This window comes from Aythya ferina, assembly GCF_964211825.1.
Source record: "Aythya ferina genome assembly, chromosome: 5".
NCBI lineage: Eukaryota > Metazoa > Chordata > Aves > Anseriformes > Anatidae > Aythya > Aythya ferina.
Window position 1 is genome coordinate 12,206,244 of NC_140301.1, and position 27,477 is coordinate 12,233,720.

General features: G+C 36.6%; 2 protein-coding genes across 4 annotated transcripts in view; one reads left to right on the top strand and one right to left on the bottom strand.

Annotated features, from left to right (window-relative positions):
• The window catches only part of MYBPC3 (myosin binding protein C3), a 59,231-nt gene extending 34,858 nt beyond the window's left edge, over positions 1 to 24,373 (bottom strand). Inside the window, exons 1-13 of the mRNA XM_084522117.1 lie at positions 24,217 to 24,373; positions 15,378 to 15,644; positions 13,387 to 13,482; positions 13,039 to 13,125; positions 12,746 to 12,894; positions 11,678 to 11,795; positions 10,857 to 10,905; positions 9,593 to 9,637; positions 7,206 to 7,262; positions 2,901 to 2,924; positions 1,980 to 2,146; positions 1,159 to 1,291; positions 352 to 476 (exon numbers count right to left, since the gene is read on the bottom strand). Coding sequence (XP_084378243.1) covers positions 352 to 476; positions 1,159 to 1,291; positions 1,980 to 2,146; positions 2,901 to 2,924; positions 7,206 to 7,262; positions 9,593 to 9,637; positions 10,857 to 10,905; positions 11,678 to 11,795; positions 12,746 to 12,894; positions 13,039 to 13,125; positions 13,387 to 13,482; positions 15,378 to 15,644; positions 24,217 to 24,241 — 1,342 coding nt within the window. The 5' untranslated portion in view covers positions 24,242 to 24,373. The remainder of the gene's footprint in view (positions 1 to 351; positions 477 to 1,158; positions 1,292 to 1,979; positions 2,147 to 2,900; positions 2,925 to 7,205; positions 7,263 to 9,592; positions 9,638 to 10,856; positions 10,906 to 11,677; positions 11,796 to 12,745; positions 12,895 to 13,038; positions 13,126 to 13,386; positions 13,483 to 15,377; positions 15,645 to 24,216) is intronic.
• The window catches only part of SLC39A13 (solute carrier family 39 member 13), a 142,201-nt gene that overhangs the window by 36,884 nt on the left and 77,840 nt on the right, over positions 1 to 27,477 (top strand). For all 3 annotated transcript variants that reach the window (XM_084522102.1, XM_084522103.1, XM_084522105.1), the window contains exon 3: positions 14,150 to 14,265. The gene's annotated coding sequence lies outside the window, so the exon portion shown is untranslated. The remainder of the gene's footprint in view (positions 1 to 14,149; positions 14,266 to 27,477) is intronic.

Here is a 27,477-nt window from a genome sequence, read left to right on the forward strand (position 1 = left end):
AGGCATTATTTTTCTGTACTACTTGATCTGCTTGTAAAGCTTGAGGTGCGTATTTATCTTGAACAGAATCTAATTTCTAAAGTAAGTTTCTAGCCCTATTGTTGGGAAACACAGCACTTTCCAAATGAGAATTAATAACTATTACTGAGCTATTTTCCTGTGCTTTCTCAGTTGCAGCTATAGGGAAAATCTGTCTTCCTTTAACTGTAAGAAAAATACCTACTTTGATAGATCTCAGATTTTGTTCATATGTTGGAGAATTTGCTTTGAGATAACTAATTTGAGATTAAATAAGTATTTAACTAATTTGATGCTAAATGTTAGGGGGTAGATCTTGCTGCCATTGCTCACCTTTTACAAATAATTCTGTGAAGCTCTTCTCCTCACCTACCACACATTCATATGCTGCATCGTCAGCCAGAGAGCAGTGGTTTATGGTCAGGATTCTTTTATTCCCAACAGCTTCAAAAATATATCTGAAAAGAGAATCTAAGTGTAATTATCTGAGACTCCCTCCTTTGGACCCAGTCTTCCCCTGCCAGGCAGAGAAGAAAGCTCCCCACTTCTTTTCTGACATCAGTGGCAAGGTTTTTTAAGATTCAACCCTTGAATTGCTGTTCTAGCACAGTGGGCAGAAACAGTGTTTTGAAAACAAGCACAGGGGATTATGGGGATCTCTTCATACTAAACTGAGGCATACAAACCCCTGTGGATGGTGTTGGGATGCTGGTGACTGTAGATGCTTTTCTAACACAGACACAAGCCTGACTACTTACCATTACAATTCCTCTTAAAGGTTCCAGCACCAAATCACTGAAATTTTGGTTTTACAAGCACGCTGCAGCAAAGTATATCCCATGTAAGAAAGAATTTTGAACCCTGGATATATACATAAACAACAGAGCATAATCAGAGGACTTACTTGCTAAGAAGGTAGGTGTGAGCATCCCATTCCACATGTAGATATACAGAGCACAGGGAAGAAAAAGAAACAGCCATGAGAACAGTAAACTGGCCACAACTCAATGTGCTATGTAGATTCTTTCATGGTTCCTATTTCTCCCTATTTTATTTGTTTCTTTCTAAGTATAGCTAGCTTTTCTACTTTGTCCATGCTTCAGGCCGTTCTGTGTTTAATTTCTCATACTTCTAGTTTACCTGCCGCTCACTTGGATCTCCTGTCCGTTCTTCAGCCATTTCACGTCAGCATCTGGATTGGCGACTTCAACCATTAATTTAATCTTTTGTCCCTTGTCCACTTGGTAAGCTGGATCCAATTTCTTGAGGAATGCTGTGACGAAGAATGAGTTGTAAAAAGAGTATCTTAATTTTATTCTTTTTGTTTTCTTTCTTTCCTTTTTTTTTTCTTTTTCTTGACATTCTCTGTCAAGAAAATAAGTCTTCATTCCTTTTCCTCTTGTTTAATGCCATTTTAAACCTAGTCCACTTTCTCCATCCCTGTTTGCATTTTTACCATTTCTTTTTGTCTGTTCTTCATCCCATGCTGTCTTATGTTATTCATTAACATAGAATGAAAGGCTTGTGATATTAACTAAAATGAGCGAAGTACAATATTCTAAATCAGACATAAATATGTACTTCAACACATCCTAAATACAGTTACAGCTAAGTGTGACCACAGGAAAATTATATTTATCTTCTCAGTACTAATGAAAGGCAATTTATCTTCTCTGCTTCTGACTTTTAATACAAATTAGTTAAAAGTAGGTAATTTATACTTGACAGGACTAAAAGAGGCTCAAGAATCCCAAATGCATCATGCTTGAAGTGTTTTTAAGAAACCTTTATAATGGAAATGAAATGTAAATATCATGCAAAAATTGGAAAAGGAAACCGTATCACACTCATACTTCCCATGCTCTTGTGTCTGGCTGCTGTCCAGTTGATGTTAACATTTGAAGAACTCCCAAACAAGAATATACACACAAATGTATTTGGAAGAAATAGAGCTTTCCAACCTGTACTTTTTTTCTCTTCCTTCTTTATGCGTTTGAGGCGTTTCAGCATCCCACGCAAATCTGTGATACCATACTGAAAAGCGATTTTCTCATATTCAGAAGGCGGAGCTTTCCTCAGGATTTCCCAGACATCTACATCAGGTTGTGATTCAGTTTTTCCATCACCTCTGCAGGAAGATATTAGAATATCTGAATGGCACTACTGAGAGAATTTTAAAACAGCCATAGACTTGGCAAGCTATGTATAGTTTTGATGAAAGCATTTATTAATAAAGAATTTAGCAGTCTAACTTTTTACTATATTATTGCCCAAAATAATGAAATTAAACAGCAGAGTAGTTTTACTCAAATTTATATATACGATAATTAAAATCCAAACACTGTTCTAAAGGATTTACTATCTCATAGCCAAAGCTACAAAATTGTAACTTCCCTTAACAATAGGGGACAATAACAAATCTAAACACAGGGGGATGTACTGTCCTGTGATGATCATATGCAAAACATGGCAAAGCAAGGAACAGAACTGATATCTTGAGCATACTTTAAAAACAAGGTAGTTGTATTATGTTAACAAGGAACGATTCCTTTTCTACTCAGGACATTTTCCCTGCATGCTCAAATGAATCACAGATTACTAAAATATGTATCATCATTTATAAAGGCAGTTGTTGGCTTTAGTCATCTATGAAACATAAAGGCACTTACACTGATGAGTATTAGCAAATGAGACAATATTTACAATGAATGACTTATTTTATGGTTTAACCAGAGATCTAGTTATTTCAGAAGAATTAATGTTTGCTTTAGCAAAACCAAGCGAAAATTCAGGTGTTTGGCTTTGGGAAAGGCATTCTCTTCCCATCATCATGTTTTAAGTTAAAAGTTCACAAATTGAGAAAGAAATTGGTGTAATCTTACCGATTTACAGAGCGCAAGAAGCTGCTGAACTCAAGAACGATGCACAGAAGCGTTTGGAAAAGCATGCAGCATCCCAATAGGCAAGAAAGAGGGCATCATGTGTTAATACAAGAGAGCCATGAATGTCATCTTCACCTTTAGCAGAATAAGCCTGTGCTTCAGTAGCAGGGAAATGAAGGAACTCGTGCAAAAGCTCTGAAATAAGCTTAAGAAAAATGCTGTTCCCTAGTAAAATCAATCTCACACAGTTTGTACAGTTCCACTTGGCAATCTAAATGATAAGTGCAATGACTTCTACTTGTTCCTAATTATGACAGATGGATTTACAGTGAAATAAGTAGCTTTACTTAGCCCTGTCTTCTTGGAGTTGTTGCCTGTCACTGCTTGCATTTTGATAAACAGTAAGGATAAAAGAAGTAACATTTTCTTAAAACTTTCTGTAGTTTACCTAAACTTCCTGTGGTTACTGTTTCTGTTATCACCAAGACCAAGCAAACTTCCAGTGCAGCAGAACACTCTAATATAATGAAGTCGTTTACAGTGGGAAACCCCAATACAGAGATCACTTATGCAGCAGGCAGTGCAAAGAAGAGTGGAGGGTTATAGTGTGTGTTTTCATTTTTTTTTTCAGGAAAAGAACAGTCCCATTAGTCTGTGAGAAATACTGTTACTTAAAAAAGCATGACAGTAGTCAGTCTAGACAGCAGGTGTAACCAAATATTTGTAGCACTCCTGTGATTTCCCCTAAAGGGCTTGTTTATAACGAGAGTTATGTTTATTAAAGTACTCTGGATTTCCAGCATCGTTGTAGCTCTTGAAGAGGAGGAAACCCCCAGTGAATGCAAGTTGAAATACGGCATGCAATATCTCCTATCTTTGGAGTGGCATAGCACTCACTAAGCACTAAGCCCTCATTCACTAGCACTCACTGGATTGATAGGTGTATCTGAAGTTTGGACTCTTTGCAGTAAGTGCAGTCTACTGAGTATTTGCTTTGTCATAGCAGTGCATCAACATTACCCACAAATTTAATCCAAATTGCTCTTCTCTATCTAACATTTAGTTCAGGAATACACATAGTCTGTCATTCTGCAAGGCAGAAGGCAGGACAAATGAACTGATTTGTCAACTGAATTGTCAGATAGACCAAGATCTTTTAACATAACCAGTTTTTGGGCAAGTTGCTCTGATCATACCAATGAACATTAGAATATTTCCAAACACATATGAATTGGAATAGATATATATGTACATAAAAGTAAGAATATATAATATTTCCAGTAAAATCTGTAGTAGCACAATTAACGTTCTGCAGGGCAAATTGTATCTCAAAAGAAAATATAAAATCATAGGAGATAAGAAAGGCGTAACAGGTTCAGATATTCTCATTTTCCCTCAGTCCTTATATAAATATTGTTGGTCTCTCCGTCTATCTGCCTACTTATGTGCTCATCTATATACACCCCTTTACCTGAAAATTTGTGGGTATCGTTATTCATGATATTTTCTAAAGTGTTTTGTGTGAGCTATTTTTAAATACATCATGAGTTAAATCTTCCAATTTGGAAGCAATTCCACAGCCTATTATATCTCACAATTGAGAAGACTTCCTGAATTTTTGTTTTAGCTTTTCCATTAGTCAGTGTCATCCCATTTTTAGATCTGGCAATACCATTTCAGTGCTGTTTCAATGCTGTTTCCATGCAAGCAGAAATAAAATAAATTTGAGCCCTTATGCTCAGAATGTAGTTTCTTCCTCCTACGTACTGGTATTTTCTAGTTACGCGAAAAAGCTTTAAGTCACGTGTACATAACAAAATGGTACTAAAAGTTAAAGGTTATCATTCTTACAGTGTTGAATTCAGTTCTGAAACAGAAGAAAAGCTTACTATGCCTCTAAGAAAAAGTTTTCCTATCCCATTAGTCCTTTTCACCATGTTATATTTGCTAAAACATTTGTTTTGATTACATAAAGCCACAGTGAGACTGTACTCTTCCACTGCCAACAGGAACTAAGCAACGTATGAGAGCATGGACTCGTGGAGTTTCTCCCACCCTTACACTACTCTCCGTGACGCTGGGGATCCTTATCCAGAGTGATCACCTCATAGGTTAAATATGCACTTGGGGGCATTAAGATGCAGCTTAGTGAATCTGCTGTAAATGGAATATGCAGCTGATATGTTTTAAACATGTGTGGAGGGGTTAAAAATAGTTTTGTACATCCCAGAGATGGTTCCTTCCTATCCCATTACTGTCAACTGATTGGGCCCTGTCAGCTGTCACCTCCTTCAAGGTCTCCGCTAACTTTCCCATGTAATAGTTCTGTGACAGCTGTTCCCTTCCTCTTCCCAATGACCTCTCCTTGGCCCATGACATCTGTATGTCAACACCAGTTAATTAAATTACAGCAATAGGAGATACAGTATTAAATGAAGGTGTTTCTATTACAGCGGGAATGTTCATTATCTCTGGATTGAGGGCACTTGTAAATTAGGTGGGACAAAGCAAAAGTGGTGAAAGAGTAATCTTCCATTCTGTTTGAATCTACATAGCTCTTGAGAGTTCCTCAGCATGAGGTCCTTTTTTTCTGTCCTATTCTAATGAAAAATGCTTTCATTCCACAGTAAGTTCTTATGCCTTTCAGTTCTCATTAGTACAGGCGTGGTCTTCAATCCATGCTGAAGTCACAGGAAAAAGCTTGTAAGTCACATGTACATAACAAAATGGTATTGAAAGTTAAAGTTTGAACTGAATTCTGAATTCTGAGTTCAGGTTGAACTGAGTTCTGAAACAGAAGAAAAAATCTCACTTCCATGCCTCTAAGAAAAGGCTTCTAGCAGTGCACAAAATTAAGCAAGTGTTTTTACCTTCCTTGGCCTCCATTTATGAAAAATTTTAAAAGAAAAAAAAACTTTAAATTTTTTAATTATTTTTTTGCTTACAGAGATTAGAATGTGAGTCTAGTGATGATTGTTTATAGTAACTTCAGGAGACAAAAAATGAGTGACCATGGGCAGTAATCAGAAGCATGCTCAGAGTGATGGGATGATAACGATCAATGGAAACCTCACCCGAAATTAAATATTTTGCAACAGGGAAGTCTGTACATTTACGAAATAGGTGATGTTGGTAATATGTTTGCTAAACATGATTAAGGGTGTATGGAACAAACCTTGAAAGCATACTTGATAGGCACCAGCATACAAATAATGCAAATGATCTGTGATCAAAGAAGAGGTTCCCATTTCTACTTCCTTCAACAATAGGAATTTAAACCAACAGATTATTGAGAAAATTTGATGATTCAAGCACTATTTAAAGCCACTAATAAAAGAAAGCAATGGTGAAAAACAAAGGACATGCAGAAAAAAAAAACACATTGATTTGTATTGGATAGTTTGTCCTTAATTTCTAACTGTTTAAAAACATTTCCATCTCAGAAATTGGCAGTTGATAATTTTCTTTCATACTATATAATTTTTTGTCATGCTCTACATGTAAGATAAAAATGCATGCATTATTTCAAACCAAATGGTTCTGATATTCAGTCTGACCCATGCATTTATAATCAAATGAAGTAGAAACCTTACTCTCTGTTGTCAACAGTGGAATCCAAAATATCCAGATTACAATGGTAGTAAAAAGAAAAAAAGCATATGTAGAGAGATTATGAAACAGATGTGTCAAGGACAGACAATGGGAAGAAGAAATTCCACCAAAAAAAAAAAAAAAGTGCAAGTAAAAGCAAGAAATAAGACTTAGAGTAAAAGCATTAAAATATGTTATATAATATTTATACAACACAGAATCTCTATTATTGTAAAAAAAAAATCTATAGTACATATAGTTGTATACTGTAACAATAATAATAGTAATGTTTGGATATCTAATAAAAATGCTTCTCTTCCCAGTTCTCTCATGCCATGTGTTGTGAAAACTTAGGATAAAATTTCTTAGTAAACAGCATTATAGACAAGTATTGTAATTTATTTATTTTCTTTAGTGAAAAGTAAGCAACTAATTGCACTGGTCCCGGTCTTTTCTTTCTTGGGAAAATAAAAATAAATGAATAAAATATGTATTTACTTGCTCCACTATAAACCCAGCAAGAATGCAGGAAGTCTTGACTATTTGGGGAAGTCGCTATAAGTACTTGTTATCCTTTTTCCATTCAGAGCTGCTTTAGAAAAATTCCAAGGATTCTGAACTTACTAACCTCCTACTTGCTCTAGTTCTAGTGTTTCCAGACTTATTCTACAGAAGGTAATTTTATTTCTCTAAGATTAGTGGATTTTTACTCACCTCTTTTTCAGTAGGGCACTAAAATTCAACTCTCCAGCTTCGTCATGTCCCTCAGTACTGTGTAGTAACAGAAAAATGTAATTAGCTTTAGAAGGAAATGGAAATGAAACTATATCATGACATAGGTGATAGATTTCTGCAGTGGAGTAGTGGATGGGTTTAGAATGACAGTGTGCTCTGACATGGGACATGACCTAATTAGGCTCTTTTTCATTATTGATCTAGATTAAGGAATTTGTTTAATGAACGTGTATTTTTTCTGTACTGATTAAGAAGAAAACTGTAGAGGTTATTAACTTGGTGGTCATATTGATTTGGAATATAGTGGTTATCATGTAGATGTTGCAGAAGCTCTCATTTAGAATCTTTAGTGCTTTTAGGAAGCTGTAGTTTCAGGAGTATGGATATAGGTTGTAGTGGGGGCAGTACTAAACCAACCTTTTTTGGACTTCCTGAAGTCCAAAATCACTTTTTTGTTTTTGTTTTTGTTTTCTTTCCTGGTATTTTATCTAGTATACCTAGCTACAATTTTTTTAAGGCTCTTTGCAATTCCAGAGCTCATTATCATGAAACGAGTATCACATTGCTGGTGCTTGGGCGAGCAAAAGGAGGAATCCTGTGATTTGACACAGAACCTGATGAATTGATTGATGAGAACGAGAAGCAACCAGCAGGAATTTTTTGATATGTAATGATGTTTGTCATATGCTAAACTCAGATGGAGTACACCATGTTATTTTTGGTGTTCTGAGTCAAACGTGTTTTAGCTGTGATTCTGAATGTTTGAAGTACAGATCTACTATGAAAACTTAACACAAAGTCTCTAAAACCACTTATTTGGGCTTAGTTCCTTAAAAAAAAAAAATCATTCTGGAGATGTGTTTTGGAAGTGCTGAACTGACTGGGAATTAAATCTATTTCCTGATTAGTTATCATTCAATTAAAAAAAAAAAAAAAAAAAGTCTTAATGTCTTTTTGTGCATTCAGGCAGGGTTTAGAAAGTCAAAATGAATTTTCTTCACCTCAGTTGGTCTCCTATCATCGATGTTCAGAGGCTCCTTTACACCTCTGTGGTATTGAGAGTAAGAATCAGGTAATACCAACAAACAGCATTTAGATTCCTCCAGCAGCAACACCTTATCCTTCATCACTGTTTCATACACAGAAATTACTATTTTCACATGTACCAGGGGTAGCAGTAGCCCAAAATGCTGTCTCTGACAACACAGAGTGCTAGTTACTTCAGTCAGTCTGTCTGTAGGAGTATAACCAGAATGTAAGGATAATTTGATACGGCAGGAACAAATATAAAAATACGTAAGAAAACAGCTTTAACAGATAAAGGATGGGCATTTTGCCAGTACTGGTGATAAAAATGGAAGGGAAACAAGTCCAGACTTTTGGTACTTGCAAGGTTGGTGAGAAAAAAATAACAATTCAAAACCATTTTTATTTTGAATCAGTACTATTTTGAATAAGTTTTGAGAAGAGATCTGCTTATTAAGAAAGCACCATATTTACTTTTGTGATTACTTTCAAGGTAGTACAGTACTGGAATGGATTATTTTCTTGGTATGATGCTCAAGCAAGAAAGTGTATTTTTGGCCTCTTTATCCTTGCTTTAAGAAGATTTTCAATGGCTACAGGTGTCATATATGGAGATTACTATTATAATACTAACTTTGAAAAGGGCTTCTTGTGGTCAAATATTCAGAAAACCAGAATCTACAGCTGGAAGGGGAATTAGTCACATTATTGCTTCCCAGGTGGTAATTACAATCAGATTTTTAGGAAAGCCCACCAATCAGCGTTTGGCTTTTCTGCAGAGTAAGACCTTAATAATTGCTTTAACATGCATAGAGTTAAATCTAATCTCAGACTTCCTATTTTAATTATGGTAGAAGACATTGGGAGCAAAAGGGATGTGACGGGAAAGTTAATTATAATAGGATTAGGAGTGTGGCAGGAAATTACAGATTTTCATACGCATGTGTGTTGAAAAACTTCTGTGAGAGAAGTGACAGTTTTAGTCAGGATGTGCTCAGTATAGAGGAAAGAGTGTAAAACAGAGGGGCAGACATGCATATAATTTGAAGTTTGTGTGAAGATAGTTCTCTCCAAACACAAGCCTTTTGTGTAGATGAATCTGCCTCTCACTGAACTATCAAACTACTCTTTTCAATATCTTAGACATATTACTACTTACTGGTATACATTCTAATCTTATATAAGCACTACTATAAACCATGATTTATTAGGAATTCAAATGTTTATAATAGAAAGTGGAGCTAATTCTGTCTGTTTTTTATTTTATTTTGTTTTCCTGATCAGAGAGAGACAGTTCATTGTTAGACTTGAATTTGTCTGCTGACACAGGCAGAGACTACCTGAGAAAGGCTGAAGTCATCCGTCTCCCCCCTCCTGCCAGGCTCCTGAGTGAGGGTATCAGACACAGAGCTTCAGATTTAAACAGTTCATTTCAAAATCTGGCTTCTTTCTTATAGAAAGAGCTGAAAATCTGAACAGCCTGAAGCTGCTAACATTGCTCTTACTCTCAACTGATTGTAAAATAATTCTTTTAATTCCGCTAGCAAGAAGAGAACCCCTTGGAGCCTAATTCCACTGCAGTGAAATAACACAATGCAACTAGGCACCGAATGTCCTTTTTTAGGCACCAGAGCAGGCTGGTCAGCTAGTTACAGATGGATTTGACTGTAAATAAGTTCTTCAAGACTTCTTTATGATAGAATGCAAAATCCAAATCTCATACAGAAATAGCACTTGTATGGAAAAATTCAAGCAGTTTACAGAGCAAAATTTTCTCTTATGTTAGAGAAATTGATGCCTGTTGGAATGTTCTTGATCTAATAACTACAAAAATATATAGAAATTAAAACAGAAACTGATTTACTTAAAGTGAAAAAAGATATTTAACAATAAAAACCAGATATTAATGTTGAAATAAAAAAGATGTTACAAATTTGCAAATTTTACTAACAGAAGGAAAATCTTATTCAATGATGTCATGTATAAATTCAAATGATATTACGGAGCTGGTGAGAATAGTCTTTTCAGCACCAATGCAACACCTTGCAGTCTTCTAGGACCTGCATATATTAGGGTTTTTACACAGACATTTACAGTACCATTGTCTTCTTTCAATTAATATAAAACATGAAAACAAATACAGTCAAAATGCATTAATGTTATTGGTGTTATGCTACTTACAGGGCTCACATCAAATTCCAGTTTTGGAATTTGTTTAGCAAATGTTTGTCTTAAGATGCATGTAGCTCCTCAAGCCACACTAAATCAAGGCTAAGCACTACACAGAATCTTTTCCCTCTCTGTTGGTTTACATCTGGAGTGCTCTACAGCATTGGAAAAAAAATGCTGAAGTTCTTCATAAAAAGATATACATTATAAATTGCATAATTGAAGACAAGCATGATTGTTATGCTAGTACAAAGTCAAAATTCTCTTAGATGATTCCTAGATGTTATTTAGTATTTTAATGGTAGAAATATTTTCTTAGTAGACATCCCTGTCTCTGTACTTGTTGGTACCATGCCTTTGCTTTTACTAGGAAAGTAATGAATTCTGCGTGGAAGTATAATTTGATCTACATAAGTTTCTACTGTGCTTACTCACGTGCGTCGGAAGGCAGCACGAATATCCAAGTCTCCACTTAGTGGTGCTTCTGATGTGACAAAGAGCGACAAACAAGAATGAGGTGGCACATCAAAATAATGCAAAACTACAGTGCTATTTATAAAGCTTATGTTCTTATGTTGTAAATTGTGATCAATCACATATTGGAGGATTGAAGCAGTATCTTTAAATAGGTAACCCTCACTAACTGGCTTTCAACATCCAGTGTTTGATGTATAACTTAGTTTAGTCTCAAGCTTCATCATGACAAATTGTCTTATCTCTTCTTTTTAATTCCTCTGCTGGTAAATTTTAGTTTCGATACTGGCTTCACAGGGTATATTGAAACCATAATGAGAAAACCACTGGATAACAACTGTCTAATGTTATTCATTCTGAATTGCAATCAGTCCTTTGACAAAGGTAAATTCTCGGAAATACATAGTAATGTACAGGAACTCCACCTAGGATGTTGCGTAGACAGAACCTGATTACTCTGTTCTAAACTTCTGAAGTCAGAATAAAGCCAGAGAACAGTTGGGCTGCTCTGTATCTTTCTGTGTGCTGTCTTAAAGAGCATCACAATTCTGACTTGAATGACATCCAACTGTTTTCTTCTAATGTTCTCTATCTCTGCCAACTCTTCCCAATCTTCATCTGCAGGCTTCTCTAAGTGCACCTGTAGCTCTGCAGGTGTATACTTCAGATCTATCCTTGTCTAGTAGCTGCTGTGTACCAGAAAGAATCGGCGGGCATATGTATAGGAAGAAAACAAAACAAAACAAAACAGGAAGAAGCAAGGTGGCAGTAGTTCATTTTACCATTGACTGTCAGGTTGAAATTAGAACTATCAAACTTGTCCTTAGTAGACACCTCACATCTGTACCCGCCTGCAAAGGTCATATTTGCTTCTATGATTTCCAGTTCAAAGGTGTACACCTAGAACAGAGACCAGTGATACACTTTGTAAGTTAGAAAATTAAATGCTGAGAGAGATTTAGAATGCAGCGTATTAAGGCATAAAGAAAAAGACGAGAGATGACAGTTCTGTTTCCTTTTAGAATTAAGAATCTTCTGAACATATAACTCATTACTGTCATCAAAATTGCATATCCCCAATTCAGTGGGAACAGCTAAAGGGTATGATCAGTACAGGTCTACCAAAGCATTCAGTGTTATATTAGGAAACTGTACTGATGTATGGGTGTATATAGTCATCACATATAGTAACTGAATGTTCATTGGAAACAGGAATACATGTAGATCTTCCATTAAACAAACATAGCCTCTACCTAGGATTAAGCAATGGGAGTGGCTGATTCACTCATGAGCAAGTCAGTTCTGTTCCATCCAGAAGAGGGTGTTAGTGCTTCATATCCCACATGGGATGAGAAGTCATGGTACAGAATCTCTTGTGTTCCTGTTTGTGTATCCTTGGACACTTTTGTGCTAGAAATGGATCTTATTGAGATATTTAGAGTAGTCTAGTCTAGTCAATGCAAGAGAACAGTAAATTCCAACACTAATAGCTGAACACTTGATCTATATAAAAAGAAAATAGATGATATGTTACTATCTGCCTGACTTTGTTTTCTCTTAAATATAACCAGTATCTATTACTTGGGAGGAAGGTAGAACATTCTGCAGTAGGTGGTGTAAAACTGCTTCCCCAGTCCACCAGATATTTTCTCATTTCACCATAAACAAAATGTACAAGATTCTGTATGTAGTGCTCGTCTCGTCTGCTTGGTCAAAACATAAGTGTGTCTGCATAAGTATTACATAGTATATAGCTTTGGTACCTCAAAACATTCCTATATTCGCTTATATTTTCCCCAGATTAAAGATTAGAATCTAAAAGACTGGGAATCTTACTCTGCCAGTTGTACCTTGTTGTTTCGATCATAACTGTCATGCAGCTGGAGGTGCTGCCCCACTTTGCTTGCTAGGTCCATCCACTTTCCTTTGAACCATTTCACCGATGGTTTCTTCAGCAGGCTCTCACCTGCAACTTTGGCAGTGAACGTGATATTTCCACCTTGTAAGGCAAGTAGGTTAAAATAGGATTATGAGTAGCATTTAATATATCTGTTAGATGACTGCTGCCCTCCTGTATGTGGAGAGCACAGTCAGGCAGCAGGTGCAGTCTACGAACACCGCTTGACTCAGATTTTGTACCCACCAACAGTAACTTCTCCATCCTGAGGTCGTGTCACAAAGAGCCCGATAGGGTCTGCAGGCTCTTCTGGTTGAGTTCCAGCAGAGGGAACTGAATCAAACACAAGAACTTCTAGTTAGGACTTTATGCATCAGCTTCTCTTACAGCCTATGCAGTAAATTTGTTAAGTCATTTCAAAATATCGCAGTATGTTTCTCCTGTCTCTGAGACTATTCTTTATTCTCTGTCATTTATCACCAGCAGTCACCTTTCAGCTACTGTCTCTACCTTGTTTACTGTAAAGGTTCACTGTTCCAGTTTTTCCCTTCTGTTAATGTACCAGACTTACTAAGAGCAGCAGTTCTTTATTACCTTCTGTGTTTTGGCTGCTTTCTGCTGGCGGAGCAGGCAGCTCTGAGGCAGCTGGGGCAGGAGCAGCTTCCGCAGGAGTGACCGTCTCACTCTTTTCTGGAAATGCATGTAAACCAAGATTAGAGAAAGCTGTGTTTCTACAGCTTTGATATATTTAGGAAATGCAAAAAAAATCAGCTGTGGTTTTCTAGTATTTAGAAGACGTGCTGTAAGGAGAAAGGGACTACTGGATGACAAGGCTCTTTTCTGGGCTAGGAAGGAGCTGATGCCTGAAATTTCAAATTCTGTGTGTTTGATGTGTAAAATCTTGGTTGATGAAAGCACTGTTATTAGCTGTTAACCTCAGTTAGATAAAAAAAAAAAGTAGGAAAAGTAGTGAAAATGATGCAGTTATGATTTTTTAAAACAATTTGCTTTTTCATGAGATTTTGTTTAACTTTGTGGTTGGAATGTAATGTTCTAAACACTGCAGCTGTGTGTGGTTTGGGAGAAATGCTAGACATTACTAGCAATCAGTATGGAGAAAGTATTTTTAAAATTTCACTATCATTTGCTCCCCTGGCTTGTGGAAGTTTATGCCCTCTCAGTTAAACCATGGCTTCACAGACAAATTCAGACAAATTCATTTGGCACAATAGAGAAGATAGAAACGTATGAAAAGGGAATAGGAGTGAGCAACTGAACCAGAAGGAGGGAGGTAAAATTTCTTGAAGCAGATCAGCTGCTGACATTTTTTTTTTTTTTTTTTTTTTTTTCTCCTTAGGTAGCAGAGATACTTCCAAAGGGCCTTGCCTACTTCACAGTCAAGTCCCACATGCTGTTTCCCAGCTATTGCAGTGTCTCTTCCACTAGAGATTTCTGGACGTGTTGTGCCATGAGGTGAGTAATTTGTGTGGCTTCTCTGTAACAAAGGGAAGTGGCTGTGTCTGGGTAGGCAAGGAGACAGTTTCTATTGTTTTGATAATAAAAAGCTGAAAAGATTCTTGTTTGTGATAATAATTATGGGTAATCCAGTTATACTTTGCCAGTGTAGCCTTTGTAAGATCTGAAAAACGAGACAGTACCTGTGAACATATGATCATGAATCAACCCCACTCTCAGAAAATTTATGCCGTTTACCCTAAAATGTATTTATGTCTTAAGAGAAAACAGTATGATTTTAACATTTATTGTTAGAAAGTATCCCATTGGATCTAGTCCAAATAAATTTCAACTCTAAAAAGGGAAAATATAAAATATTAAAATACAAAAAGTGCTGAATGGGGACCAAAGCTTTTGGAGGAAAAAAAAAAAAAAAGGGATCAGGAAGGTCAAAATGTTTTTCCCAAGAAAGCCTGGGGAAGGTGTCTCCATCCATTTCCCATCTAGCTGTTGCTTTAATGCCCGCACAGATAGTAATGATAGGTGATACACAAATAATACGAAGGTTATTGTTTGTATTCAAGTTCCTCAAGAAAGATGAGCTTTTGTTAGCAGGTGATTTTGAGATGTTTTGTAGGAACATATGAACTCCTAAAAAACATAACAGCATAACTTGGAAATTTTTGTCAATTGTTAAATTTCCATTTAAATACAAAAATGTATTATTTTTTTAAATACCAGGCCTAAGATGCAAGGTGAGTCCAGGTTAGACTAGCTTTGCTTTCCTTTCCTTTTCAACTTCACTAATGGTTATAGAGAAAAGCTTGACTGTGAATTCTAAAGAAGTACATTGAGATTTCCTCTGTGTTCGCCGCTGTGTGGACTTCTGTCGTCTGGAAATAGGGATCTTACCCACGGGAAATGTGTCCCTCAGGTTAATATTAAAGAGCATTTTTTATAAATCTTATTGCAGTTTCAAATCATATGGCAAAACAGATATATTACCAGTAAAGAAATTTTACAATTTCAAATTAGGCTAATTTCCATGGGCCTCATTCATGAATTTTGAACACGGGATTGAAAATACTGAAATTAGAATTGAAATTAGAATTGCTTAGGAAACACTGTACCTGGTTCTTTGACCTTGAGTTCAAATTTGACCTTGGAACTTCCAGCTATTACAGCATATGTCACATCATCTTCTTTTACTACATTATTGATTGTCAGTGAATGCTTGTTTCCTTCTGCCTTGATGACATATTTCTCACTGTCAGTAATTTCTGCGCCGGCTCGCTGCCACTTCACCTTGACGCCAGCTTTTTCTGTCTCTGCTTCAAACACAGCTGTACTTCCGGCTGTCACCTCTGTTGTCTTCGGCTTCTTGGTAAATGCAGAAACTAAAAAAAGAGAGAGGACTCAGTAAAATCTGTTTTGCAGTTGTGGGATATCTGGTGTAGTCAGCTGTTGTGGCTGCAACAGCTGTCTCCTTTCTCTCCCATCTGCCCATGCAAGATATAAATTACACTTTCCACAGAGAAGTTGTGGAATTGTCTTTGTTTTTACCAAGTTCTGTTTCTGACTGAGATGTCTTCTCCATATTGTCATGAGATAAAATGTACGGGATAGCAAACTTGTCTCACTGTCCATCTTCCTCTTCCTTTCTCCTGTACTGAGCTCTGATTTTTCGTGAGTGAGTGTTTTGATCTATGACAAATTGGTATGATTTATATTCTCACATATAAAGCTTCCTGCCTTAATTTGCTATGCAGTTTTGTTTAGAAATAGGAATTCCTTCTTAATTCTATCCTAACAGTTGCTTAATGCTGGTATTAAAAAGGAGCAGGATCTGTTCCTCCAACAAAACTACAGTTACTTCAGCAGCCTGTGTCCTAATATACTAATAAATTAATGGTTCATCTTCAGTCCTTCTGTTTTGACCAGTCAAGGCTATAGTGGAAAGGGATGCATGTTCCTACGATGGCCTTTGTAATTATATCCCACCTAAAATACTATCAAGTATTGTTTGCATTCAAATCATTATTCTGAACATAGCAAGTTTAGTATTAATAATTAATAATAGTATTAATAAGTGCTTACCTACGACAGCTAGTTTTCTAATGAATTACAAGATGGATCAAAATATTTCCTCTATATGTTAAAGAGCACTTATGATCCTAATGATGAGAAATAATTAAATTCTCAATATATGGGATGAACAAGCATAAACCAAATGACCTGTTTTGGCTCATGTGTAATCAAAGTAGCACAACAGATGTGAATTTGGAAAGCAAGCCATGTATTGTGCTTTCTGCCTATGGGTATCTTAAACTTTCTCAAGATTAGATTTTAATGAGACTGCTTGCTTTACCATTTCCTTTGCTCTGAATTATTTATTTTTATCTTTTAACTTTATTTTGAAACAAGTTTTTCATGTTCGTGTTTTGGTCTTAATTGAATCTGTTACCTTTCTGCTAATTGCCCTGAGCCATGCTCGTGTATAAAAATACCAGTAATTTACATTCTGATTCATACATTAAATGTTTTTTGTGTGTCATTATGTCATCTTATTATTGACTTGCCCTTTTATAACCATACTTTTATATAATACTCGTAATTCTGTCACATTTGATTACATCAGTCACCTTTGCTGCAAAGTATCCGTGGCTTGTCTACTTGGACAACAACAGCAACTTTCCTAAACACCAGAACAATGGTTATAATTAGCATAAGCTTTTGTTTCTTCTTTATAAAAATGAAGGGAACGTGGTATGGAAGGAAACACTAAAAGAAATAGCTCATACTCCTGTTCAAACAGGTGCTTGAGCTACCATAAATGCTATAGTACTAATAATGCCATCTGCACTAAATCTCCATTCCTGTGCCATGTGCTCAGACTGCATAACTAGACCACAGTGGAGTTACACCTGCAAAGATCTTGTCTGATGGCCTTTGGACTGTAAAATGAAACAGGACTCTCTTCTTGTACTGTTTTACAAAGCATCAAATTCAATTTGCTCAAGCATCAAATAAAGTGACTTACAAATAATTCTGTAATTTAGGATGTATTGCATTTTGCCTCTCTTTTTTATATAAATTCCTATTTTATTTTTTTTTTCCCCTCACATTTTATAATTTGGTGAGAAAACAAATTTGTTTTGCACTAAGTAGCCTTCAATGAGCTCCTTTTGTCGTCTTCTACATGTGTATGAAATTTCCTCTGGCACTGGAATGTGCTTGGATGTTTTTATGGTTTCTTTCTTTTTTTTTTTTTTTTTTCTAACCTTAGGGCTGTAAGTGATGTAATTGTTCTTACACAGAATATGGTATTTTTATAGAATATAATGCTCTGTACTTTAGTGTAGTAGTCAAATGCTTGTTATCAGCTGCACATCTTTTGGTACAGTATTGCACTTCAGTATGTAACACACCAGGGTATCCTTGATGTAGTGTATCATTGTGACTAGTTGCATGAGAGTTACTGTAGACAGCAACTTTAATGTAAAGAATTCAAAAGATAATTAGAGTTGGCCAGGCTACCATGGAGTGTGGGGCCACGTCGCTTCTTGAATCCACTCCTGAAATACCTACCAGCTGGCTCCTCTCCCTGTGACTGTAGAGATGTGGTGGAAAGTGAGCATGCTTTTTCTCTGAGTACTACCATCATCACTCTTCTATTTAAGCACAAAATAGTCTATAAATACACTAATTACTTAACAGTAATGTCACCTGCAAAGGTTCCGTCCTCTGAATGTCAGTGTTTCAAGACGTGTATTCAGAAATAACGCTGTGATCTGCTGTACACCCTGTTAAGTGGTAAGGTTTCTTACATTTACTTTAGATGACTCAACAAAAACAGATTGTTGGACAGAACTACATTCACAGTGAGAAATCTCCACCACCACATCATATTTCTGACTTGTGGAAAAACTAAATACATATGTAGAAGTTTACAAGTAAGTCTCCCTGTCTTTTCTTTTTTCCTCTCTCCCTTTCCTGCCAAAAGAGTCATTTATTTCAATTTCTACTTAAAATGTTTGTGAATATTTCCATTAAAACGTGTGATTGGAACAGGCCAAAATTTCCATGAGAATAAAAGACCTGCAAGAACCATTCCTGAGAACCCACTTTTTCACAGGCAAGGAGATTCTGAGAGTCATTTTCTTGCACCAGAGTTTCAGAGTCAATGGATGACAGTGTTCAAAGTGATGTCTCTTTGTATATCCATTTATATTCCCTTTTATCTTCCACTGTTCATATTTGCATGCAAAGGAGAAGTGGGGATGTACAGCTGGAGTTTTTATAAGAAATTTCTTTGTTGCAGAAGAGTGATTGCTGAACAAGCATTCGATGAGAATCCTGTCATTTTCCCTTGTGGGGGAAAAGTGGGCAGCTTAACAAAAGAAAGAGAAGTTAGAGGTCAGCTGCTCACAGTCTCTTCTCCTTCATTGTGGCTCCTACTTTAGGTAACAAATGTATCCAAGTTCACCAGATTTATTTTTTTTCATATCGTTATGCCAATCTAATCCAACTATTTCCTCAACAGGAATGTCCCAAAATATCACCATTCAAAACTTATTGTCCATTCTGAGAGCCTTGATTTTGCCTGCTTTTGTCAGAAACACATTCCCCACTTAGAGATCTCTCTCACTTCAACGCTTGATTTGGCTTCTACCCAGCTATGTCCCTCTGAGTTTCATGTATCCCTCCCTTACTCAAAATGCTCTTTGACGCTACCACCACCATCAGGCTGTGGAAAACCCAGCAACTGTGACACCTCTCATGTGATGTTGTGGAATGGCTACACCTCTTGTGCCTGTCAGGCACTGACAGATCTCAGGCACTTTCACATGTTTATCCAGATTCCAGTCAAATGTGAGCAGAGGAGCCACTGGGCTGGAGCACCTGATGACGAAGTAGCCCATGTCCTCTGCCTCCCATTTTTTTAACTCTCTGCTTGCCATTAAAGTCTAACCCACCCAGCAAAAAGGAAGAGAGAGCAGTCAGTAATGCTAACAACGTGTACAATTCGGGGGAAGGGGAAGAGGCACATATATATGAATTATCAGTGCTGGTGATGACAGGAATTGTTGTTGAAGGGAAGCTGAATGATAAGTGTGCTGTGTGCGTTTGTTGGGGGAAAGGAGCTGGAATTGCTTTGGGGAGTTAACATGGGGTGAGAAGAGGGATGTGGAGCTAATAAAAGGAAATGAGTCTAGAGCCACTTTATCCTAACCCATTTTTCAGCACCCACTTCTCATGTCCTAGACTTTCCTACCACTTCCAGCACCCATAAGAACCTCACATAACTTCTGAGTAATGTAAAAGAGCAAATTTCTACCTGTGACAAAATGGTAAGCAGGCTCCATGTGGTCTGAAGTAGGCTTGCAGAAAACTTTCTGTGCCTAATTTTGTCCCTACTTAAACTTGGATCTGATAGCACTCCTCTAAGAGTCTTGTAACAACTGAAGATGTCTCAGGAAACATCAGCTAGACAGTTATATATGTTACATGAGTTACAACTTCATTAAATAGCAATAAAAACCTCTCTATTTGGAGCTCCACAATCAGATTGCATTTTGATAATAATTTATTAATAAGTCTTTCAATCATCAGGTTGAAGAAATACAAAATATATATGCTTTTGGTCAAATTAAACTAGAATTATATCATTTAAGTCCCAAAACCAACTACCTATGCTTTTCTCCTAAGTAAAATTATGAAATTAGTATTCTGCTTTCCAACAGCTGCCATTTGTTAAATCTTCATCTGAGCGCCTTTATGCTTTCCCCTTACTTTCTGACCTACTTTGAATTAATCTTCTAATGCCTACACCAACCTAGTTTAGTGTTCTGCTACAAAGCTTTTTCATATTATCCTATGCAAAAAACAAAACAAAACAAACAAACAAAACAAAAACAAAAACACAACAAAATGTCTAAGCTCTTACCTATTGGACTAACCATTGCTTTCTTTGCTCTCTTGTTGAGTTGTCTGTCCATTTACTGGACTTTTCTTTTGTAACTCTTTAGAGGCAGGGACTATTTTACTGTTTCTTTGTACAGCATCGAATAGCTAATAAATAGCAACTAAGTACTGTTGTATCTCGAATAAGAATAAAAGCTAGTGTTAAATGTTAGAGGAGAAATGCTTATTTGGTGATTATCAGAAAAAAAAAAAAAGAAGATATGTATTAAAATAATGTTTAATTAACTGGAATCATTTCACTTCCTAGCCACATCCTGTAAGTGATTTGGCTTGTTAAGAATCATAAGCATTATACGGAAAAGTTCCCCTAAAATCACTGAATTCAAAGTATATGTGAAGTACCTGAAATCAAAGAGGTGTTGATTCCACAATGGTGGTTTTAACTAGATAGAGTGATAGAGGAGAGCCATCCCGTTGTGGTTTTTGTTTTTAAATTTCATCTTGCTTTTCAGAGCAGTGGCTCTGACTTTAGCTCTTCATCACGCATTATTTGTGATAAGTCCTTAAAGGAGAGAGAGATAAGCACTTAAGGACAATGTGTGTTAGAATAAGCATTTCAAATGTTGTTTCTACTTTTCTGAAGTAAAAACTGTAAAAGGTATAAGTGTTTTAGGAGAATCTAATCAAACTGCTTGAACACGCATCCTACAAGCTCCACCAGAAACTTGTGATGAGTATAACTTAGAAAAAATAGTCAGCAGTTTTCTCCCACAGAGCCAAGTCAGCTTACTTCACGTTCTGTGTATTTGGTATTCAAATATGTAGATGGGCGCCATATTGAACTAAAAATTTAAAAAGTAGCATTAGCTTTTGTAGTTCCTTAATTTGTTAAGGCTTCACATTGAAAATTTGTCTTTGTTTTAGTACTTATACTTGGCATTAAGTTCTCTTCTTCTACCATTTGCTCTTCCATTGAGTGAAAAGCCAAACTATGGATAAACAGACTTCAGTAATGGAGCTTGTAAATTCCTTAGTGAGGAACTATATAAAGATTCTGTGCATTCCTCATTCAGGACCTAAGTGGCTTCTTGCAATTACAAGCTTAATCATTCCTTGATCCAAAAGCTGTTGAGCTACTCAATCTTATCATTCCTTGCCTACTTCAGCAGCTGAGATTTTAAATTCCTGTAACATGAGCAACAGGCAAGGAATAGTTTCACTAACCAGTCACCTCTCTCTCTATGCACCCATCATACTTGCTGTAAAATGGGGATAATATTCAGCTTACTTTGAATCTTCAATTACCCCCCCCCCCCAAAAAAAAAAAAAAGAAAAAAGGAAAATATATCTATAAATTTGTTATTATGGATTTTTATATTCCTGTAGTGCACAGAAGTTCATTATCATGGACCAGCATTTTAACACTGAGCAGTACTTTACTGTGCTAGGTGCTTACAAATGTAAAACGAGGCGCTTATATTCCAGCTAAAATTCTAGAGGCTATCCTTCAATATGCAAAATTGCTTATTATTATGAAATGCCAAAAATTTCTCTGTACTTATAGCCAAACTATTTATAAACCCTTGATAAAAATACCAAATCTGAACTGCAAAATCCAGACTCCTCAATGTATAAAATACATGAAAAAAAATGTACTGATTTTCAGAGAAGGTGAGTAATGGCAGACTTCTCCTTTTCCAGATTTAGTAATGCATACATTTCCCATTAAGTCCCATTTATCTACTAAATTTGGTGTTAAAAGGTCAGCTGTTTCCTTTTAATGTCACAAAATAATGTTAAGGAAATGGTTGGTGTTTTTAACCTTCTTGAGTTTTCACAAAAACAACAAAAATAGATTAAAGCTTTTTTAAAAGCCAATCTTTGAGCAGAGGTCAACTGTGAAATGTGTAAGACACAAAGAAAAGAATATAATGCTTCTGCTGTGGAAGTCTGCAAAAGATAATGTTTTTCAATGTTTGATAGTTTTCTCTAAAAATGAATTGCTGCAGATTTTCTAAACGCTGTTGGTCTTCAGGAATGTATCAACTTTCCGGAAAGCCATGCCAGTACTTTTGGTGTTGTGTAGAGTAATGGGACAGAGCCTCATCCTGAAGGGTTTCAGCTGGACAATTTAAAGTAAGAGAATGACTGTTGGGAAGTCTGTTTCACAGTTTTAGTTTATTTAATTATTTATGCATGTTGAAAGGTTTGTTACAACAGCAGAATATCTCTGATCGTTCTTTGGCATGAAGCATTGTTGCTTACCTGTACACCAGGTGCCCTAATTTCAGTAATAACAACTGAAGATCTCTCAGCATTCTTCAGTATTCTAACTATATGGCATGTGAAAGGCAGAAATCATGACTTGTCCAGGTATGAACTATAAGGTGCTTATTCAGCCCTCCTGGGATTATGCTGAATATTATCCTGTCGTGAAGTGACTTGAATTGTATAAACAAAGTGAAATAGAAAACCAGAGGGATTAATGGCTCTTAGGAGAAAGAGAAGATCCCTCCCAAGTTATGGGGCATGTGACTGGTTCTGTCTCAGTTGGAGTGGGTAATAAGAGCTTTTCCTCCCCCTGCTGCGATAATCACAGTGTTTGGGCTGGTTTGTTCATAGGAATTGCGTAGGACTAGTGTTGTTAGACACCTGTTAGATTTCTTTCCTCTGGAGAAATAAACTGGAACAGAATTTATCTTCACCATTAGCTAGCAGAGCTGGATGTCTTCACAGTCAGAGAAGTTGCCTCTTACGCCCAGTTGAAAATGTTAATTTAAAGGAAGTTAAACCATAACAAATCAAGTCACAATGCCTAGGAGATCACACTGGCAAATTTTCCCTACTCTGTCATACTTATTTTTGCTAGCATTGCCAATCACAAGCATTAGACATTTCAATGAATCTCAAAAATCAAGTGACTTTAAAAATAGAATACGATTATGAACATCTTTTTTGGTGATTGCTGAACCTTTACAACTTACATTTTCAGGGTTTCCTCTACAATTACAAGGTCTGGTTTATACTTATTTTTATATAAGATTCTACTTCCATCAGATTTCAGAATTGCAGCTTGAAGAACATCAAGTGATAAAATCGAGGTATTGGTGCCAACCCTGTCACTTCAGAGTTACTGTATAAAGAAGGTTCTTGAAGCTAATCATCCTTAAGCGCTTTGCAGTTCTTAATGTGAGATACAGGTTGGATTTGTTTTCTGTCTCTTGCAGTGTCTGATTCCAAATATTTTGGCCAAAATGAAAGTTCTCCTCAACAGCTGTAGGCTCTTTGGTAGTGTTGAGCACAGCAGATTTTCCCATTGACCAGGCTAACCGGCGACTGATGCCTGTTTAAAGTACAAAGGCCTACTTTAATAAGTATCAGCAGTTGTTATTGACTAACTCTGAGAACTGCGTGTTATTATAGGATCTTGTGGCTCTACAGGAGAGGATGGAGGAGGGTGAATGAAAGGAAATATGCATGTATTCTTTATAGTATGGTGTCTCCTTTTTTTTTCCTAGAGCTCTACTGTCACTGGATGAGAGAACTAGAAAGAGTAAGCTCTGAACCATGTGCCGTTTACTTTCATTCTCACAGAGATTTTACTACCAGCAAATAACATCAAAGTTTGCCACTTACACTTCCTGAAAAGTATTAGGATCAAAAAACAACCAACCAAACAAAAAACAAACAAACAAACAAACAAAAAAAAAACCACCACCAAAACAACTTGGGAGACTTTACACTGCCCAACTGCCCAAGAGAGAGATTCCAAGCTTTTTTTTTCACAGCCCTGAATGTGACTGTGAGAAGAAATGAGATAAGAAAGGAATCTAAGAATTAAACCTCTATTCTTTCCTCATCCAAAGTCTCTTGAGATATTCCTGTCACTGATTTCTCTGCAAGATCACATTTATAAAATACCATCTCTTTTTCCTCTCCTTTTTTTTCCCTGAGGCATCTATTTTTTTTCTGGCATATGAAAGCTACTCACATTTTTATCTGTCAAGCCATTCTCAGCCTTTGTTTGGCAGTTATGATCCTTACCTGTTTTCTTTACAGGCTCTGGCATCTTCACTTTGTTTCTGATGAAGCTCCCAGCTGTATCTAGGAAGCAGGGTCCGAGCTAAACAGGAATGAGTCTCCAGGGCTTTTGAGACCCCCTAAAGAAACTCTTGGTGGAAGCCCCCATCCTGCTCCTCCCCCTTGAGCCCCCTCTGTTGTCAACTACGGCACCTTATCAACAGCAGGACGCACTTGACAGGCTACATCAGCCAGGATAAATATAGCCAAGTTCCAGGAGCCGGAGAGCTCAAACCATCCAATAGTGGCTACTGCTGAGCTGTTGGTACAAACCGGAGCACAATTGGATGTTGCATATGCATACAGTACATTTTCCAGCCTCACATATGTATTGCATTAAGGATTCCTACACTGCCATGCTTATAGCACATTCTGTGAACTGGATCTGATAATTACATATCCTGTATGTTTGTTCCGGGTTTACTACAAGTATGTATCTGCTTGCATTCTTGCTACTTTGCTATTGTTATAATCCTGTCAGAAACAGACAGACCCTCACAGAGCTTTTTTTCTTTTTCAGTTTTCTCCTCTGCTGAAATATGCTTGTAGAATTAAATGCAAAGCTTCTTGAAATAACTTTCTTTTTCAGACACTTTACTGACCTTTGCAGTCACAACTATAAAGCGTGACACTACTTAAATAGTTTCAGTCCTGCCTCCCCATCCACCCACTTGATCTGCAGCATACATTACTTGAAAACTAGCAACCTTTTTTTTTTTCTTTTTTTTTTTTAAAGCACCATTTTAAATATGGTTCCAGGGTTCTTTTAGATACCTCTAAAAGTTTTAATTTTGCTGGCAAAAGCAAAACAACAGGAAAACAGATCTGGGGGAAATCTCACCAGGAAATAGCTCTCACATTGCCATTTCATTCTCCAGTCATTGCATTATCAACTTGGTGGTGCATCCATTTTCTGTAACTTTTGCCTGTCTCATTTTTAATTTCAAGCTTTGTCAGAGAAAGTCTGTAGGCCAAATATTTAGCATATTTTAGCAGCCACTAGTATTGAAAAAAAAAAAAAAGAGAATTTAAAAAATACTTGGTTTTTAGTTTTCCACTTGTACTAACTTGTAAAAATCTCAGTCTAAAGGATCTCAGCTTTTGGTAGGGATTTCAGAAAAGACAGATGTGCATGCAGCACATCATTCACTCTATTTCCTATCTGTCCCTCACATCTGACTCTCTGGGTAGGCTGACAAATAAAAATAAGCAAGAATGCTGCTATTCCTCTCATGGTTTTGATCATGATGTGACCTATATACATCTCCCATTGCCTCTGTTTCTAATGGAGCAGAAATTAGCATGATACGATTTTGATATACTATCCCGTGGCATTTCACTGGGAATCAGGAGGTCTAGACTGTCAGCTTTGGCTTGAAGTCTTTTGAAGTCCCACAGTATGAAAAATCAGCCACTCGACTAGTGAAGATCATTATTCTTTACTTAAATATTTCTCTCTATTAAAGAACTGCCATTAATCTGTTATTCTCTCCAGATCCCAGCAGACATTGGAACAACATCAAAATCCCTTCTGGAAAGAGGGTTATCTCCTTGCAGCCTTAGACAAGGGAGGCTACAGGAGGCAGAACTAACATAGATTGACAGATGGAGAAAAAAAAAAAAAAAAAGCAGATTATCCACATTATGCACATTTCTTCTCAACCTATTTGCCTCTCTGGCATGTGTCCCTGAAATAATGTTTACAGGGGAAATCAGCTGACTAGAAGTCACTTCTGCAATACTTAAAACATGAAACTCTTGTAATCACCATCAGAATCTGCTTCACTTCCCCAGGAATCACTTTGCTTCGAGAAGTTAGTTTCACTACTTCATCCTTTCTCCCTCACCTATTAGCAAAGAGTTATTTTTATTGAAAGTCTCTACAGTATGTTCTGAAGTAGTTGATAGGGTACAAACCACAGCATGCTGAAGTGTTTTCTTAGATCTGGATTCAGAAGTCTGTTCAAGTCATCATCATTTTTTACGGCTAGCATCATAGGCCTTTATTAACATGAACTAAAATAGTGTAAGTGGAAATAAACCAATTTGCATAGGTTTAAAGGAAATGTGTACTGATTTAGAACCTCTTTAAAATGCAGTCCTGTAGTATTTATCATATCCTCTAGGGCTGTATTTGTTCTCTGCGAGTGTCCTGTAAGAGGTGCTTCAAAGCAAGACCTGAGAGCCTTGGAGGAGTTAAATGTGGGATAATTCATATCTAACACAGATGTCTTCCTGAATGCTAACAGATATTGGCTTAAATACATCTTCAATATTTCTTTTAAGTTCTTGGAACTCTTAATAGTGTTGTGTCACCTAAATACTCATTTCTTTCTGAAATGACATTATTAAGTCCTTGGACTCAACGTTTTCCAATAATGGTGATTTCACTGTTGAAGTAAACATTGTAAAAATAGAAATTCCATTTTGAATTTGGATTTTTCAGCTTCTAATTAGAATATCCTATTGTTCTGGGAGAATAGAAATTGTCCTTCAATGTCTGAGTATCAAATGTTTTCTACACTTTCATCAGAGCAACTCCACTTTTCTTAGAACAAAAAATACAGCTGTGTAATTCTATATTAAAACGCTTTTAAACCTGACACCAGGTATGGAAACATTGCTATTTATTTGCTGCTTTCTTTTCATTATATATTCGTCTGTAAAATTCTCAGGCGTGTGTCTGACGACGGTGTGTGTGGAAGTGTTCACATCCACCACTGTGACAGTGATGGAAAGGTCCTGCTTCCTCCAGGGAGATGGGGAGTTAATCCTGCCATCGTATGGCTGGCAGAAGAATTGCGTTTGTGTGTTTCTCTGGAAATTTATCTCTAAGGGTAGATAATTCTCGAAAAATTGTAAGGGTATGTTATTTGTGGATAGTATCCCAGAAGCTGTCTATGAGCTGTTGTTTCCTAGGGAATTGGAAAAAAAAAAAATCTGATCTGAAAAATAAAATATGATTGGATATTAGGTCACTACCAAATATATAACCAGCTGATGTAGCATTCCCACTGCGCATTACAAAGGAATGCTAGGCAATGGACTGTGTTTGCTAATGCTGGGAGCGGAACATGCAGGAGTTCATCCCAGTGCTGCTTGGTAGGATCGTGTAAATAGGCTCATACTGTTTTCTTGTCACACCTCTTACTTACCACAGCCAGTTAGAAATTTTTTAGACGTGAGGTACTATGGATTCTCATAAGTGCCTGGGAACTGTTTCCT